This window comes from Tyto alba, unplaced genomic scaffold, assembly GCF_018691265.1.
Source record: "Tyto alba isolate M040663 unplaced genomic scaffold, T.alba_DEE_v4.0 Super-Scaffold_18, whole genome shotgun sequence".
Lineage (NCBI taxonomy): Eukaryota > Metazoa > Chordata > Aves > Strigiformes > Tytonidae > Tyto > Tyto alba.
In genome coordinates this window covers 6706142-6719945 of record NW_024881280.1, presented here as the reverse complement: position 1 = coordinate 6719945, position 13804 = coordinate 6706142, and the positions used below count along the sequence as shown (strand labels likewise).

General features: G+C 39.2%; 1 protein-coding gene across 11 annotated transcripts in view; it reads right to left on the bottom strand.

The window, feature by feature from the left end:
* PHF21A (PHD finger protein 21A) overlaps window positions 1-13804 on the bottom strand; it is a 136003-nt gene that overhangs the window by 10902 nt on the left and 111297 nt on the right. For 6 of the 11 annotated variants that reach the window (XM_042790653.1, XM_042790652.1, XM_042790658.1 and 3 more), the window contains 8 exons: window positions 13006-13260; window positions 11148-11234; window positions 8694-8990; window positions 6799-6897; window positions 5698-5749; window positions 4792-4871; window positions 4278-4338; window positions 1656-1819 (listed from right to left, as the gene is read on the bottom strand). In XM_042790653.1, coding sequence (XP_042646587.1) covers window positions 1656-1819; window positions 4278-4338; window positions 4792-4871; window positions 5698-5749; window positions 6799-6897; window positions 8694-8990; window positions 11148-11234; window positions 13006-13260 — 1095 coding nt within the window. Of the gene's footprint in view, window positions 1-1655; window positions 1820-1898; window positions 1922-4277; window positions 4339-4791; window positions 4872-5697; window positions 5750-6798; window positions 6898-8693; window positions 8991-11147; window positions 11235-13005; window positions 13261-13804 lie in introns of all 11 variants that reach the window. The other 5 variants (XM_042790660.1, XM_042790661.1, XM_042790657.1 and 2 more) reach the window with 3 other exon arrangements.

The window sequence follows — 13804 nt, the reverse complement described above, 5'->3', positions numbered from 1 at the left end:
TACAGAAGTTCACTGCTCTTGATTTAGCTTGCTGCTATCAGGCACTGCAGGAAACAGGGCAACAACTCATAATACTGTTTGGAGAGCTCTTACACAGTGGGAAAAGACTGGGCAGTATACACACATAAATCAGAGATGGAAAAGACCCCCACCATATTATCCACGCCTTCTCTGGGGCCAATGTAAAAAATGTGCTCTCCAGCATGTTTGCTGGTTGGTTGTACTGCTTACTTTTAAAAGGCCCCGGAGATGGAGCTGCCCCGCCTCCTCCCTGAGGGGCTGTTGCACAGTCCCATTCACTTGACTGTCAGGAAAGCGTTTTTACAGTCAAGTGCTATTCTGCTCTCAAAAATTACTATATAAAAGAGAACCTTTTAATTTCACATACATATTCCCTGGGTATCAGAATTGCATCTATTTATTCCAGTGACTCAGACACACTTGTACTATTTCTATTCCTGTTGCCTCTGCAGAACAAATACAGTTCAGAGGCAAGAAGTTGGCTTCTATTCCCTATTGTATGTGGCCAGTGGAGTTGGTCTCTCAGTCTATGTACTTAGAGTGCTGCAACTGCATAGATGCAAATAAAGTAGCCCAACTCTTCCTTAAAGCCCATTTCAAATGGTTGGACCTCAATTATATGTGATAATATGTTTAAAAAAAAAAAAAAAAAAAAGACACTGCTCTGACTCAGATTGCAGGAGGAGTTTGCAGCACTGGTATGAAGAAAATAGCAAGCACCTTTTTATTTTTAAACTGTGCCCGGTAAGTACTAGTCATTAAAATGCAAGCACTTTACTGGAAGTACACTACAAATCCAGAGAATTTTTATGCAATGAATTGTCCCATCCATACTGAACAGTCACAGTACACTTTCAGACAAACCATAGTGTACAGTCCCTTCACTATGTCTTTTTGGACCTACACAGAGGCTCAGTCCAATTCTTCCCACACTATTTATCTTCTAGAATTTATGCATGACCCATAATTTTTTTTATCATGTTTTTGCAAGAACTAGAAACAATGGAAGAACAGGATAGTTCTCAGCAAGGTTGTGTTTTGAATAGCAAATCTTATCTTTCAATTAACTTAAAATAAGGACACTCACTTCTTTATAAATGAGAGCAATATGACCGGATTTCACTCAAGGCAGGTACTGCGACCTGACCACAGACACGATGTGTTTAGCTATGCCAGTACACCAGAACTGCCTAACCAGTGCTGCAAACGCTGCTCCTGGCTGTTTCCAGGCTGGTTTCCCTCCTTCTCTCACTACAGAAACACCACAACTTTTTGTTATTATGGTCTGTAAGTAATACTTTTCATTCTCCCCTTCCCCCTTTTTCATGGATGACAGATTCAATTCAGTCAGACAAGATCTCAGACACCGCACAAAGGAAATGAGCTCATGTAGCATGCCTGGTGCCTCCCAAAGTTTCAATCCACTGAAGGAGTTATAAATAAAATCTCCACAGGACAAGAACATAGGTACAGGAGGGAAAAGGAAGGGTGTTAAAAGAATGCCGGACTGTTTCACTGCACTGAATCAGGACAAATGATGAGTGAGCCTAAAGAAACAAAATCTGCAACGATTTTACTTGTGGCTGTTCCTGCATCTCTTTCTAAAAGTAACCCCCTCCCCAAGAGTTACTTACGTCTGTGGAGCTGGGGCTAGGCAGGGACACAGGCTGAACAGCTGCGGGAAAAGTAAATGTGGTCTCTGTCTTTTCATTTTCGGGGGAATCAGGATAACTGGACAGAGGGGACGTGGGGGTCAAAGCCCCGAACCCCAGCACCGTGTTGTATTTAGGTGGACGACCTACATATTAACAACAGGGAACACAAAAAAAAAAAAAAAAAAAAAAAAAAAAAAAAAAAGGAAAAATGATCTTACATACCTTTGGCCAGTGGTCCTCATTGGCTAGCGTGAAAAAGGAAATGATGTAGCACAGAGAGGAAGTTAATACAAAAGTTACAAGTGGAAGGACAGAAGCAAAGCTTTAAACATTTTTTAGAAATCTTTAAGTAGAATTTTGCAAGGAAAGAACATTTAAAAGATGTATTTCAGAAGGAAATAGAAATAGGCTCTGTAGAGGGTCAAAGAATCACTCCCACAAAAGCAGCATAGGGACACTTGCCACTCCTAGAAATGAGGCTATTCAGTTTTTAGGGAAAACATGTTGGCATGAAAGCTAAAGAGAAGCTACAATAGCTACTATTAAATCCTTTCTACCATTATCCCACACTTCCCTATCTTTCTAGTGCCAGCATAAATCTACACAAAGGTTAAGTCCTTTATCAGAGGCCAACACTCACCAACCCCCTCCTTTTCTTCCCCTTTTTTGAAACCCACTCACCTACAGATCAGCACTTTCTACCTTACTGCTACATTTTTACATTAGGCTACCTCAAGAGCAGGTCCTGTTGTCTGACCCATAACACCAGCAGTACCAGTTGTAACCTACCACTGGTCTTTCACCATACCTCTCCCCCCCACGCCCCCCAATTCCGTATTCTTTCTCAGACTTCCTCAGTTAAGTATGTTTGATTATGCACAACTCCTATACGGTCCTTTAGACTAGCAGAAGTGCAAAATGCGTTCGTAACAATTTTCATAAAATTATGCACATAAAGCAAGACAGCAAAAACCCAGTAAGTAACCATCAGTTCTGCCTCCCTTCTCCAGTGTAATTTACAGATATGTAAACATAAAGGAGTTAGGATCTAGGAATAATGCCCCAGATCTTATGTTTACAGATTGTCAGTCTATACCTATTAACATGCTAAACCTCGCATTTAAGGTCTGGATATGTTCCAGAACTGAGTATGTCCTTGGAAACAGATTTCTGATAGTGAAGTCCATGGCTGAAATTTCTGACATGCTCAGCACCATCTAGAATTAAACTAAAGCTCTCAAGGGCACATGCTTGCATAAGCTTTTTACCTAATATATTGCTATACTAAATCACAAAACAAATGTACACATCCAAATCTTTTGTCAATTGAAAATGTGTGCTACTGATTTGGTGCTGATGCAAGGTACTGGCTCACAACAGGATGTGAGGGAAAAAAAGGAGGTATAATAGCAGTCAGTGTGCAAAAACAGGCTAAAAGTCTATCAAGTACAAACGCATGCAATTGTTTTCATTGATACAGTAATTGTTCACAATGAGTTATAAAATAGAATTAAGAAATCATTACTAGAAGGAGGAACATTTACTTATCCACGAATAAATGCAAACCTCTCTCTCTCTAAAATCTACATGATATAATTTAAAAAAATACATTTAATGTTATTACAGGATGGCAGTAGAGACTGATGTCTTTTATTTAGAAACAGCATAGCTGCAGAAGTGTCAGTTTTGCCACACTGCCTGCTGGACTGAAGAGGTAATATCAAGGAGAGCACATGTCAAATGAATATTTGACCTTGCAGCCAAAAATCAAAGATAATGGAACTGGTCAGTGCCAGGTAGGACTGTGGCTTTTTAAATCTGATTAATCAATTTTTTTTTGACATCAAACTCAGGAGTAGAGAAGGCACTACAAGGCTTTACGGACTGCAGAAAATCATCAAATATCAGGGAAAGACTGTCATATATGTGTGGCTGATGCCATGCACAAAAAATTGTATCACGTACTCTCCTGTGCTGTTCTGACTCATCTATTTCACTATAATCTCAGTCTTAAAATTCATCTGTTCTAAAGAAGGATTTCTACTGAATAGCGCATACCTATATGAACGATCATCTCTCATTTTAGGACAAGTGGCACTCTAGTTGCAGGAAAGTGCTCAGTATGAGCACGATAGCCTTTCTTGCTCAGGATAAATTCTTCTGAAGGACCCATCTCTACTCCCAGTGGGGAACAAGGCTTTTGTCACACTAAGTTTCCTCTCCTATTCAAGGCACAGACACTTTTTCCATAACCACCTTCTTCTTGTCAGTAACAATACAATTTAGCTATTAACAAGAGGATCTTGACAGCAGCTTTATACCACTAAATGTTGTTCAAACATCTCACCTTTCACTCTGCTCTATCTATTGTGTTTTATTATTTTGGGGGGAGATTGAAACTGTAATGAAACACTGAGCTGCCTAATAAAACCTGCTATGCTAATCCTCAGAAGTCATCATCTTTATCTACCATGGAAATTTACTGGACAAATGAAGTACTGTAGAGTTCTTTGTTTTGCTCTTCAAATCAACAAGGGGACTGCAAAATGCAAGATGGAGGGAGAGGCATAGAGCAGGGAGACAGGTCTAAGTATACCTCACCTCTTTTACGCGTCCCGGGATGCATTGTGCTGTTCAGGTACGTGACTGCACTCTTCTTGCGCTGCAGGGAAGAATAGAACAGTTTCTGTTGGCTAACATTTTTATTGACAACTATATGCAGTAGCTGAGGAACAGCACAGTAGTCCTAAGTGAGATTACTGGCTGTGCTTTTTTCTGAAGCACAGCCTCAGAAGGGTTAGCTTTTTTACACTACTTCTGACATCTGGACTGCTTCAGGCTGATACACGAGCTGACCTAATGGTAAGATTAACACACACTGCCATTTAATGTAGGCTTTACATAGGAGAAGGCAGAAAAAGACCTAAGTATTAGAAGAACATCCCAATGTATTTACCATTTAAAAATTTGAGGGTCATATCATTGCAATGGCCTTTTGAATTATAAATGATAGCTTGCCTGTCTACTTAGGACTGAGATAGCTTAGGAGGTAGCAACATGGCAGAAAGACACACAAGCTCAGAATGAAAATACCAGCTTCCCCCAGAATTAATACCTCAGGCTCAAAAACGGCTCCACTGTACACTGGATTTGCTGTTGTTCTTCTTTTCCTCTCTTGTCGCTTACTTTGGATTTCTTGTAAAACAAAGCATTCAGGTTAGAAAACAACGAGCTTCAGAAATCATATAAAGTCCTCAGAATTCAGTTTGCATGTGCGGAGAGCTGTGGAGATTTCTACAGAACACCAATCATGCTGAATACAGTCAACTTTGTTATACTTCTAATTTCTGAAGGTTTGAAAACTAAGAGCTGACAAGGACTACAAACACAGTGCTCAGCTAACAAATGAAATGATTGCCATCATCTCGCCAGGCACTCCATGACTAAGATGTTTTAAACTCACGGTCAGTGTAATTGGGATCTAAAATGAAGAGCCTCTGGTAACCTTATTGATACTTGAAAATAACTACAGTACAGAAATATGCAAGCCATTGAAATGTTAGGCTCTATTTCAGTGTTTAGGATTAAGGAGTTTAAATTATAAAACCAATTATAATCTATTAACTCATTCACTACAGATTACAGTCCCATGACATCATGAAATAAATGAAAAATCCAGATGTGGGTTACAGTAAAATTGTCTATGGTGTAACTTCACAGATATAAGGTTTGTCCAGAAAGCAATGGGATTGTCACAAATTTCTCTCCTACCACCAGAGCATACACTTTCTTCCCAATCACTGATCTCCGCTGCATAAGCAACTGCTTTATTTCAGTGTAATAAGAGGAATAAAAAAGTATGCACAACAAACTATGTTAGATCAAGCGTATGGACATCCCAAATGTACTTCTATGCAAGAAAATACTGCATTTAATACAGAAATATTTTGGACCCCCACTTCCAATTCGGAATGGCCATGAAACAGGAAGCTCAAGAACCACTCTAAGACAATTTTCCTACCTTCCAGATGGTCATGAGTAACTAGTCCCAGAGACACCATGAAGGCAAGTTTCTGTGAGGGGGGGAGAAAAAAAAGATCATGACAAGTCCAACCATTAGGATGATCTATGTCACTTAGGCTCTTTAAAGTCAGTTGACAGGTAATTAAGCAACAAAAATGTTATTAGCAATACTTGGCTTCTAGAAGTCACTTTTCATTCATATGCGTCAAACTGCTTTAGAGAGGACAGACAACAGTCCCATTTTCTAGATGGGAACCACCTAGGCTGAGACACAGGGAAATGCCAATTGCTCATGATCACAGAGTTGGCAGAGCTGGGAATAAGAAAGCAGTTTCTTTACTTTCAGTCCAGCACTGAACTGACTATGTGACTGGCTCTTAGTAAATACCAATGTGGTTCAATTGCTAACAAAATACTGCTAGCTGAAGATCATTCTCTGTATATTGTGAACTACAAGGAGCAACTCTGGTGTACGTTCGCCATTTGATAAGGGCTATGGCTTTCTTGAAGGATTCTACTTGTAATGCAGGAAGTGCACAGACATGTAAAAATCAGAATTTGTACCGACAACAGCTAATGACCACACAGTAGCCAGTGTGAATCCATCTACAAAAACAAATGTAGAGTGCATTTAGCTGTAATCAGTTCCAAAGTTCTGCATGGCAGAAAGGCTTTTAAAAATAGCCATTCTGGCCACTCTTTCCCCGCAAAACCAACTGGACCTACATTGGAATAAAACTTGGGCAAAACGTGAACATATAAAACAAAATAAAGACATTTCTCCAGCGTTAAAAATAAGACCAGAAGTCTAAGACCTCAAAGGAATGGAAATCAACATTGTAATCTAAGTCTCCCGGTTAAAGGAAGTAACAGAGGGAAATTATGATCTTCTAACTTACAAAAGGTTCAGGAGTCACATGCATTCCAGAACTGAAAAATGCAATGCATTATATTTATTTAGATTTACTATTCTGTAGTTTTATCAACTACTACTGTCTGACAGGAATGTTTGGATGGTAAAGTTAAGAGTCTTGAGAGAACAAAGGGGGGAAATGTTTCCTTTACTTCTTAAAAGAAAGCTTTGGGTGTGTTCTGATACCTGTGGATTTTCTTCTCGTTTTGGCTTCGGTGCAGCAGGTGGAGTAACTGTACGACTTTCTGTTTGCTTCTCTTCTGCTTCCACATGTGGTTTAATAGTCTGAAAAGAAATAGTGTTTCTCTCAGTGATAAGAATTACTTTTTTTACTTTGACTAATAAAGCAAAACAAATACTTTTGCAGATACAGGAGAAAAACAGTTTAAAGCTGACGGTGTACTAACAAAGGCTTAATTGAGGAATCTGATGTGAGAGGAATGTTAAATGAAGTGGTTTCCTCTAACAAAGGATGAAACAGCCTTACCACCACTCCATTAACCCATGCAGACACGCAAGCAATGAAAGTCATCTTAAGAGTTAACTCCATTACAGAAATCACCATACGGTACGGAAAAGCTAACAGACATTTGAAGAAAAAGCATCCCATGGAAGAGTTCCAGGTAGAAACCATTCTGCATGGCACACGCACTTTGTACTTCTCACTCCTCAGTCTCCATATTTCATAGAACTATGAATGTCTCAAAAAACGTCTCTCTGAATCCTACAATCCAATCTGAATCCTCAGCCATTTCTGAAGCTCTTTTCTTTTCTGAAGTCATAATCTTCTGCAATGGTATCACAAACCCTGCATGATAATCCTCAGCTCATGGCATAGCTGTTGAGCCTACAAACTGAGTGAGATATGCTACAGAGAGAGAAACTTTTCCCCTTTATGATATTGGAGAAAATACACACGAAAACTCATGTATTATTAAACCACTACCATTTTTCTGTATGTTTTTCAACAGTTGAATTGCCAGTAATTATTTGAAGAGCAAAAGAATATTGCTGACATCAAAAGGAATAGGCATCAAAAGTATAGTATTGTAGAAGTACAACTTCAAATAGTGTGAAAAGGGCACGCACTGCTGAGTAACTTGTGGAACAGCCTGGAGGTATGCAAGAACCTGCTCATGAGAATTCATAAGCAGAACTGAGCATGAGCGTATCTTTCATGTACATGATTTTCACAGTCTCCATAGGTGACTTCAAAAGCAGAAGGTAACTTCAAGGCACATTAGTCTATGAAAGAGTTATAAGTGAAATATATACCACTATTATTTATATAAATTACATAAATATTGCATGATATAGATAATGTATTATATAGTATACAGTATTATGCTATTACTAACATATAATATATGAAAGAGTTAAAAGTGAAACAGAAGATTGCTTTACTTGAACTGAATGGCAAGGACTCTCCATCGCAATCCACATTGACTGAAGTTATGTTTTATTTTATAAAAGTCTTTTCTGGAGAGAGACTTTAAAACTAAACATCTAGAATCCTCTGCTTCTGAGGGTCTCCTTTCCACTCAATCAATCCAATTTAGTCACGGGGAACTATCAGTCTTCAGAAGCTGAGTGAGACTATTTTGCCTCCCATCACAAAGACTGCGAGATCAAGGAAGAAATGGCTACATTTATCATATTAAATACCCCTACGATTTTGCATAATTTTTGCCTTTCATTTAGCCACCCTTTGAAAAACAGAAACATGGAAAATAATTTTCCAGTGTTTCTTAAAGGCTTGATACGAACATGGATTTCAGTTTGTACTTGGTCTCCAAGACACTAGTACAGCCCTGCAATGTAGCTTGCTTATAAACCACTGAAGTTAAGACAGTAGGGGGAGCATAAAAACACAAGCATGAGAAAAAGATTCCACTATTAAAGAAAATGGTAACTTCTACCCCAAGAGTTGCAAGTCATTCCATAATATGTACTGTTGTTAGAACATGAATAGATCCAGCACCTGCTGAAAATCTCTCCATGGTTGTTATCCTCTCCAAACTGGCACAGGAAAGCAATAAAACCAGAACGTTGCATCAGTAATCACTCTTTTTTATCTGTACCTGTTTTTCAATGTTTGGTTTGCTGATCTGTACAGTCTGAGGTCCAGCGAGCCTGGTACCTGGTGCTGCTATCACAATGCTGGTGAGCTGTGCCATAGGGAAAGTTTTGGCTATGGTTGCTGTCTGCCCGTTAACTACACGAACTGGATGTATGGAATTCTGAGAGTTAGGTAAAGAGGTGGGTGTGAACTTTGTTGTCAACATCACAGGCCTCTGAATAAGCTGAGGAGCTGCAAGCATTGGAGGAGGTGCTGGGGCAATAGGAATGTTATTTTGGGCGACTGGTTTAGGTCGAACCTGAAAAAAAAAAAAGAGATTCATGTATCAGTATTTCAGATGAACTTTTTTACTAAATCTTTCAATTCAGCCTCAATAATCTGCAGAAGGTTGCTTGATTTTTTATAGAATGCAATTTTTAGCATAGTGTCCTAAGTATGCTATGAGAAGGAAAAGCCACATTTGCAAACATACTTGCATAAAACCCACCCATAACATTTGCATATGCAGTCACTGTCCCTAAAATGGTATTTGGATGCACGTCACTTACATTGCATGTTTATTTCCAAGTGCCTTATCTGTATCTAAACCAACATACTGTTTTTGCAAGCCAAAAAATTCATGTAATATTAACAGACACAGCTGAGGCTCTCATGTTAAAAGTGTGTCTCAGGGCTTTATACTGAGCCTCCAAGAAATCATGAACAGCTGATTGTGCCCTGAAAGAAATAATTAATTTTTTCAGAAAATCCCTGTTACCTTTGCCAACTCCATATATTATTTAGACACCTGCACAACCAATCTTGCTAAGCAAAAAAATTGTCAGGATTATACATTAATCTGTCATTGAAAGTGCTAAAGGCTACAGGTAAATGCAGTCATTACTCTTTTCTTCTTTCACAAGAAAGAGAGCCACAAGAATCTTCCAGTACTCCACTACCAAAACTTGTTTCTTGCCCATTGTGAGGTTTGTACTTATCCCATCATTACAGAGTACAGAAGTAGAATACATTACTCTGAAAATAAAGTCTTTTTCTTTATTTGATTCCTATTGTCCTATCCACATTTAATACTCCATAATGCATTTTATCATGGAAAACTAGGTCACATTCCAACAGATCTCACCATCCCCAAATCTTAATCAGATAAGAGCCTATACTTTCCTTTTTTTCCTTTTTTCTTTTGTAAAAGATTTAGACTTTTATGCACAGCACCATGTATTTCTTACAGATGAAATAGTTCCTCCAAAATGTTTTTTTAAATGAAGAAGCAAGCTGTGTCTTTCCCAAACCATGAAAAAAACATAAAACACAAGTTCTACTGCTCAGCTGCAAACACAGGTCACTCTCTGTTGCAATCCAGAAATACTTGGGAACAATCTAGAAACATCTAATTTTTCCTTTTTTGCTCATGAGCAGCAAACAAGAAGTAGAACAATTTAAGGCCTTGGGTGATGCTTTGATTTTGCTGACACCTGTTGCATAAGTTCATTTCATTTGATGCAAACAGGATCATATATGATCATCATATGTGAATATCATAACCACACGCTCATGCAGGTTGGGAGGCAGCTCAGGAGGTCTCTCACCCGACCTCCTGCTCAGAGCAGTGCTAACAGTAAATGCAGACCAGGTTGCCCAGGGCTTTGTGCAGATAGCTCTTGTAAAACTCCAAGGATGGAGCTTCCACAACTTCTCTGGGAAGCCTCCTCCACTCCTAATTGTCCTTAAAGAGAGAATTGTTTCCTTATACACAGTCTAAACCTTCCCCATTCTAATTTATGACCACTGTCTGTAATTCTACCAAGCACCTATGTCTTCATCTTCTTGTTAATTTGCTTGTTGCTATTGGAAAGCACCCAAAACCTCTTCTCCAAACTGAACAAGCCCAGATGTTTCAGCCTCCCCTTGCAGGTCATATGTTTCTGCCCCCCAGCTATCTTAGTGGCCTTCCTCCCCTGGATTCATTCAGATTTATCAACCAGGGGGTCTAAAACTGCATGCTGCGTATCAGATCCAGTTTTATGATGGCTGAGGAAAGGTGGATAACCTCTTCCCTCAACCTTACACAGGCTGTGGACCTCTTGGTACAGCCTAATATGCTGCTTCGCTGCCAGGGCACACCACTAGTTTAAATACTGTCAACCAAGACCTTTTAAGCAGTGCTGCTCCCCAGCCAGCCAGTCCTATATGCAGGGGGTTAGTCCATTCCAGGTACAAGACTGTGCCTTTTTCTTTGCTGAAGCTCAAGAGATTCCTGCTGACCCACTCCCTCTGAATGTCAGCACTGCCCTCAAGAGTATTGACTGCACCCTCGAATTTGGGCATCATCCACAAACCTGTTGAGGATGAATTGTCTCCTCCACCAGGTCACCAATAAAGACTGGCAAAAATTATGCTCATAGAAAGCATCTCCTATCTATGCTATAATTAAGTTTCTTCTTGTCTGTACACTCACCTGTGGAAGAAAATTTGGGCGAGGAGTAAGTCTGGGAGGAGGGATGAACTGCGGCACTTTTATGGGCTGAGGCGTAGCCTGAACCTGCTGTAAGAACATAAGATAGCTCAGTAAGAGGAAAATAGCTTTGAAGTTGTTCACCAAAATCAACATCCTGAATATATTTTCAGACCCGATGTCCCTGGTTTTCCACTCTGTAAATATTTTTTTACAGTAACAGGTTCCTAGTTAGAAATGTATTAAAAACAGAGCTAATCTTACTGTCCAGTTCCTACACACCTTGCTTCATAAATTGAAGGCGTCTTTCCTTTTAGTTCAACTGCACTAACTACTGTGCTCTGCAATCTAAAACCATTTCATGTGAAGATAATGAAAACTCCCATTTTTTTTTGTTTCAACAGTTAAAAATTGGCTTTAAAACAGACAAAATAATAACAGACTTTGATGTCCATCTATATGAACCACTGTCCTTTCATATTGAATGGCGTACAGAAGAATGAAAGTGCATCTCACACGAATAAAAAAGATCTGGAAGTTACAGCTCTTTTATCAAGATTCATGATGCTGTGAGGGGCTCTAAACACACAACTTGAACTTTTCAGTAGGCCATTCATTTGAAACAATTAAGATCTGCTTTTAAGGCATCCTAAGTACTTCCCTGTCTAAGGGAAATCAGCTGGGTGGAGCTGCCACATGATTAACCTCTGAATAGCACTACGAGCTACCCTAAGCCGAGTACCCGGTAAGACTCTCTGAAATTAATGTCCATGGTAGTTTCCACCCTTTGGTGCTTCTGTCCACCCACATAAGATTGCAATCTACTTCAAAAAGGCCTTGTACTGATTAATAAATGCTTGGGAAAATATTCTGAGATTTTTGATGAAATCTGCTACAGAAACATAAATCATGGACTACTATTAAAACAGAATCAGCTCCCCAGACCTACGTAAGTTATTCAGCAAAGGAATGAAGCACAGGCACAAAGGACAGTTGAGAGTGGGGTAAGGAATGACATGGGAAAAGAGAACAGCAGAAAAAACTCCCCTCAAATAGTCTTCTCCATTCTGATTACAAACACATGCCTCATTAGGAAGCAAAATTACTTCCACTTGCATTATTAAACTGTATTTTTAAATAAAGATAAATTGGATTTATGTTTAGTGAAGCCTCAGCCTTTACTCCAGAATTTCCCTGTTGTGATGCCATACAATGCCTGGTTTCCAGACCAAGAATCCTCCAATAACCCATTGCTTCTTTTACTTCTAGGTGGCTAACTATTCTGGAAAAGACTGTGTGATGTAATCAAAGCACTTTCCAAAACACATGCTTAAAGAAACAGGATCTGTATACGTGTATGAAAAAGTGGTGAGTGAAGACATGGTAGCGGGCAGAGTAAAGTCCAACACCGGAGACTTTATCACTCAGAGAGAATGAGAGAGATTGACTCAAAAAAATCTAAAATGAAAACCCAAACTGATCAAATGAAGAAAGTATGACATCTTCTTTACCAAAGACAAGAGTAGGAATTCTGCAGAACACAGCCACATAGATTAGGTAGGGGCGAAACAATCGTTACTTCCCCATAACTAACAATTACTAACAGGGGAAACTTTACACAGAGATGATGATAGCACTGATTTAATTCTATAAAGCAAACCAGTAATAACAACCCAGGTAAACAGTAAATGCTTTTCTCTAGCATTTTAACAATGTCAACTATCAAAGACTCATGACATCTCCCTACTATTCTCCCTTCTGGGCAAAAACCTAACTGCTTATTATTATTTTTTTTTTTCCAATAGCCCTCCTGTAAACCAAACCCACACATATCTGCAGGGCAAACACACGAAACGCTTACCAAAGTTACTGTGTTTTTTGCCACTATTTGGACTGCCTCAGCTCCTGGCCCAGTGACCTTATTTGTTGTCTGGAGGTTGACTGGTGCATTCTGCGCATCAGTGCTGAGGACTGCTTTCTGATTGTTGTTGATAGCAGTAACCATGGCAATGGTAGGTCTCTGACCCACAACAGAGGCAGGCATGGTCGCAGTTGCTGCTTTCAAGACGAGAGGTAGTGTCTTAGTGGTGATCATAGAAGCTGTAGTTACAGTTTTCTAAGGGAAACAGAAAATACACTGTAAGAGACAGAGACACTTCGTATCAGACAGGACGTGGGTTGGTTAGTCAGAAATAACAGACAGTAAGAGAAAGAAAAGGCAGCACGGAGTTTATCTACCTACTGTTCAGACAAGCACATATCTTACGCCTCTGAAAACCGGATAGCTAGAAAGGATTCTCATTTGAGGCACCTGTTGGGTCTATTTTCATCATCTGCAGCATTACAGATTGATTCAAAACAAATTCCCGAGAAAATGACAATCAAGTGTTAGTAGTGGCATATGCATTTTTGGATCTTTTAGTTTCATATTACTTCCAAATATGTACTGTCAATAGCAAACCTATAAAGTGGAGGTTTATGAAACATACCAGCAAACTAGCTTCTTACCGATTAAAACTCAGTTCTTCAAATGGAAACTTTATTTACAGAGATCCCCACAAACAGAGGAAGAGGGAAAAAACATCAATAAATTGGTTCCTTTAAGAACGTATTTTGATTTTGGGTATCCCAAATTTCAGTTTTAGCCACACAAACAGTTA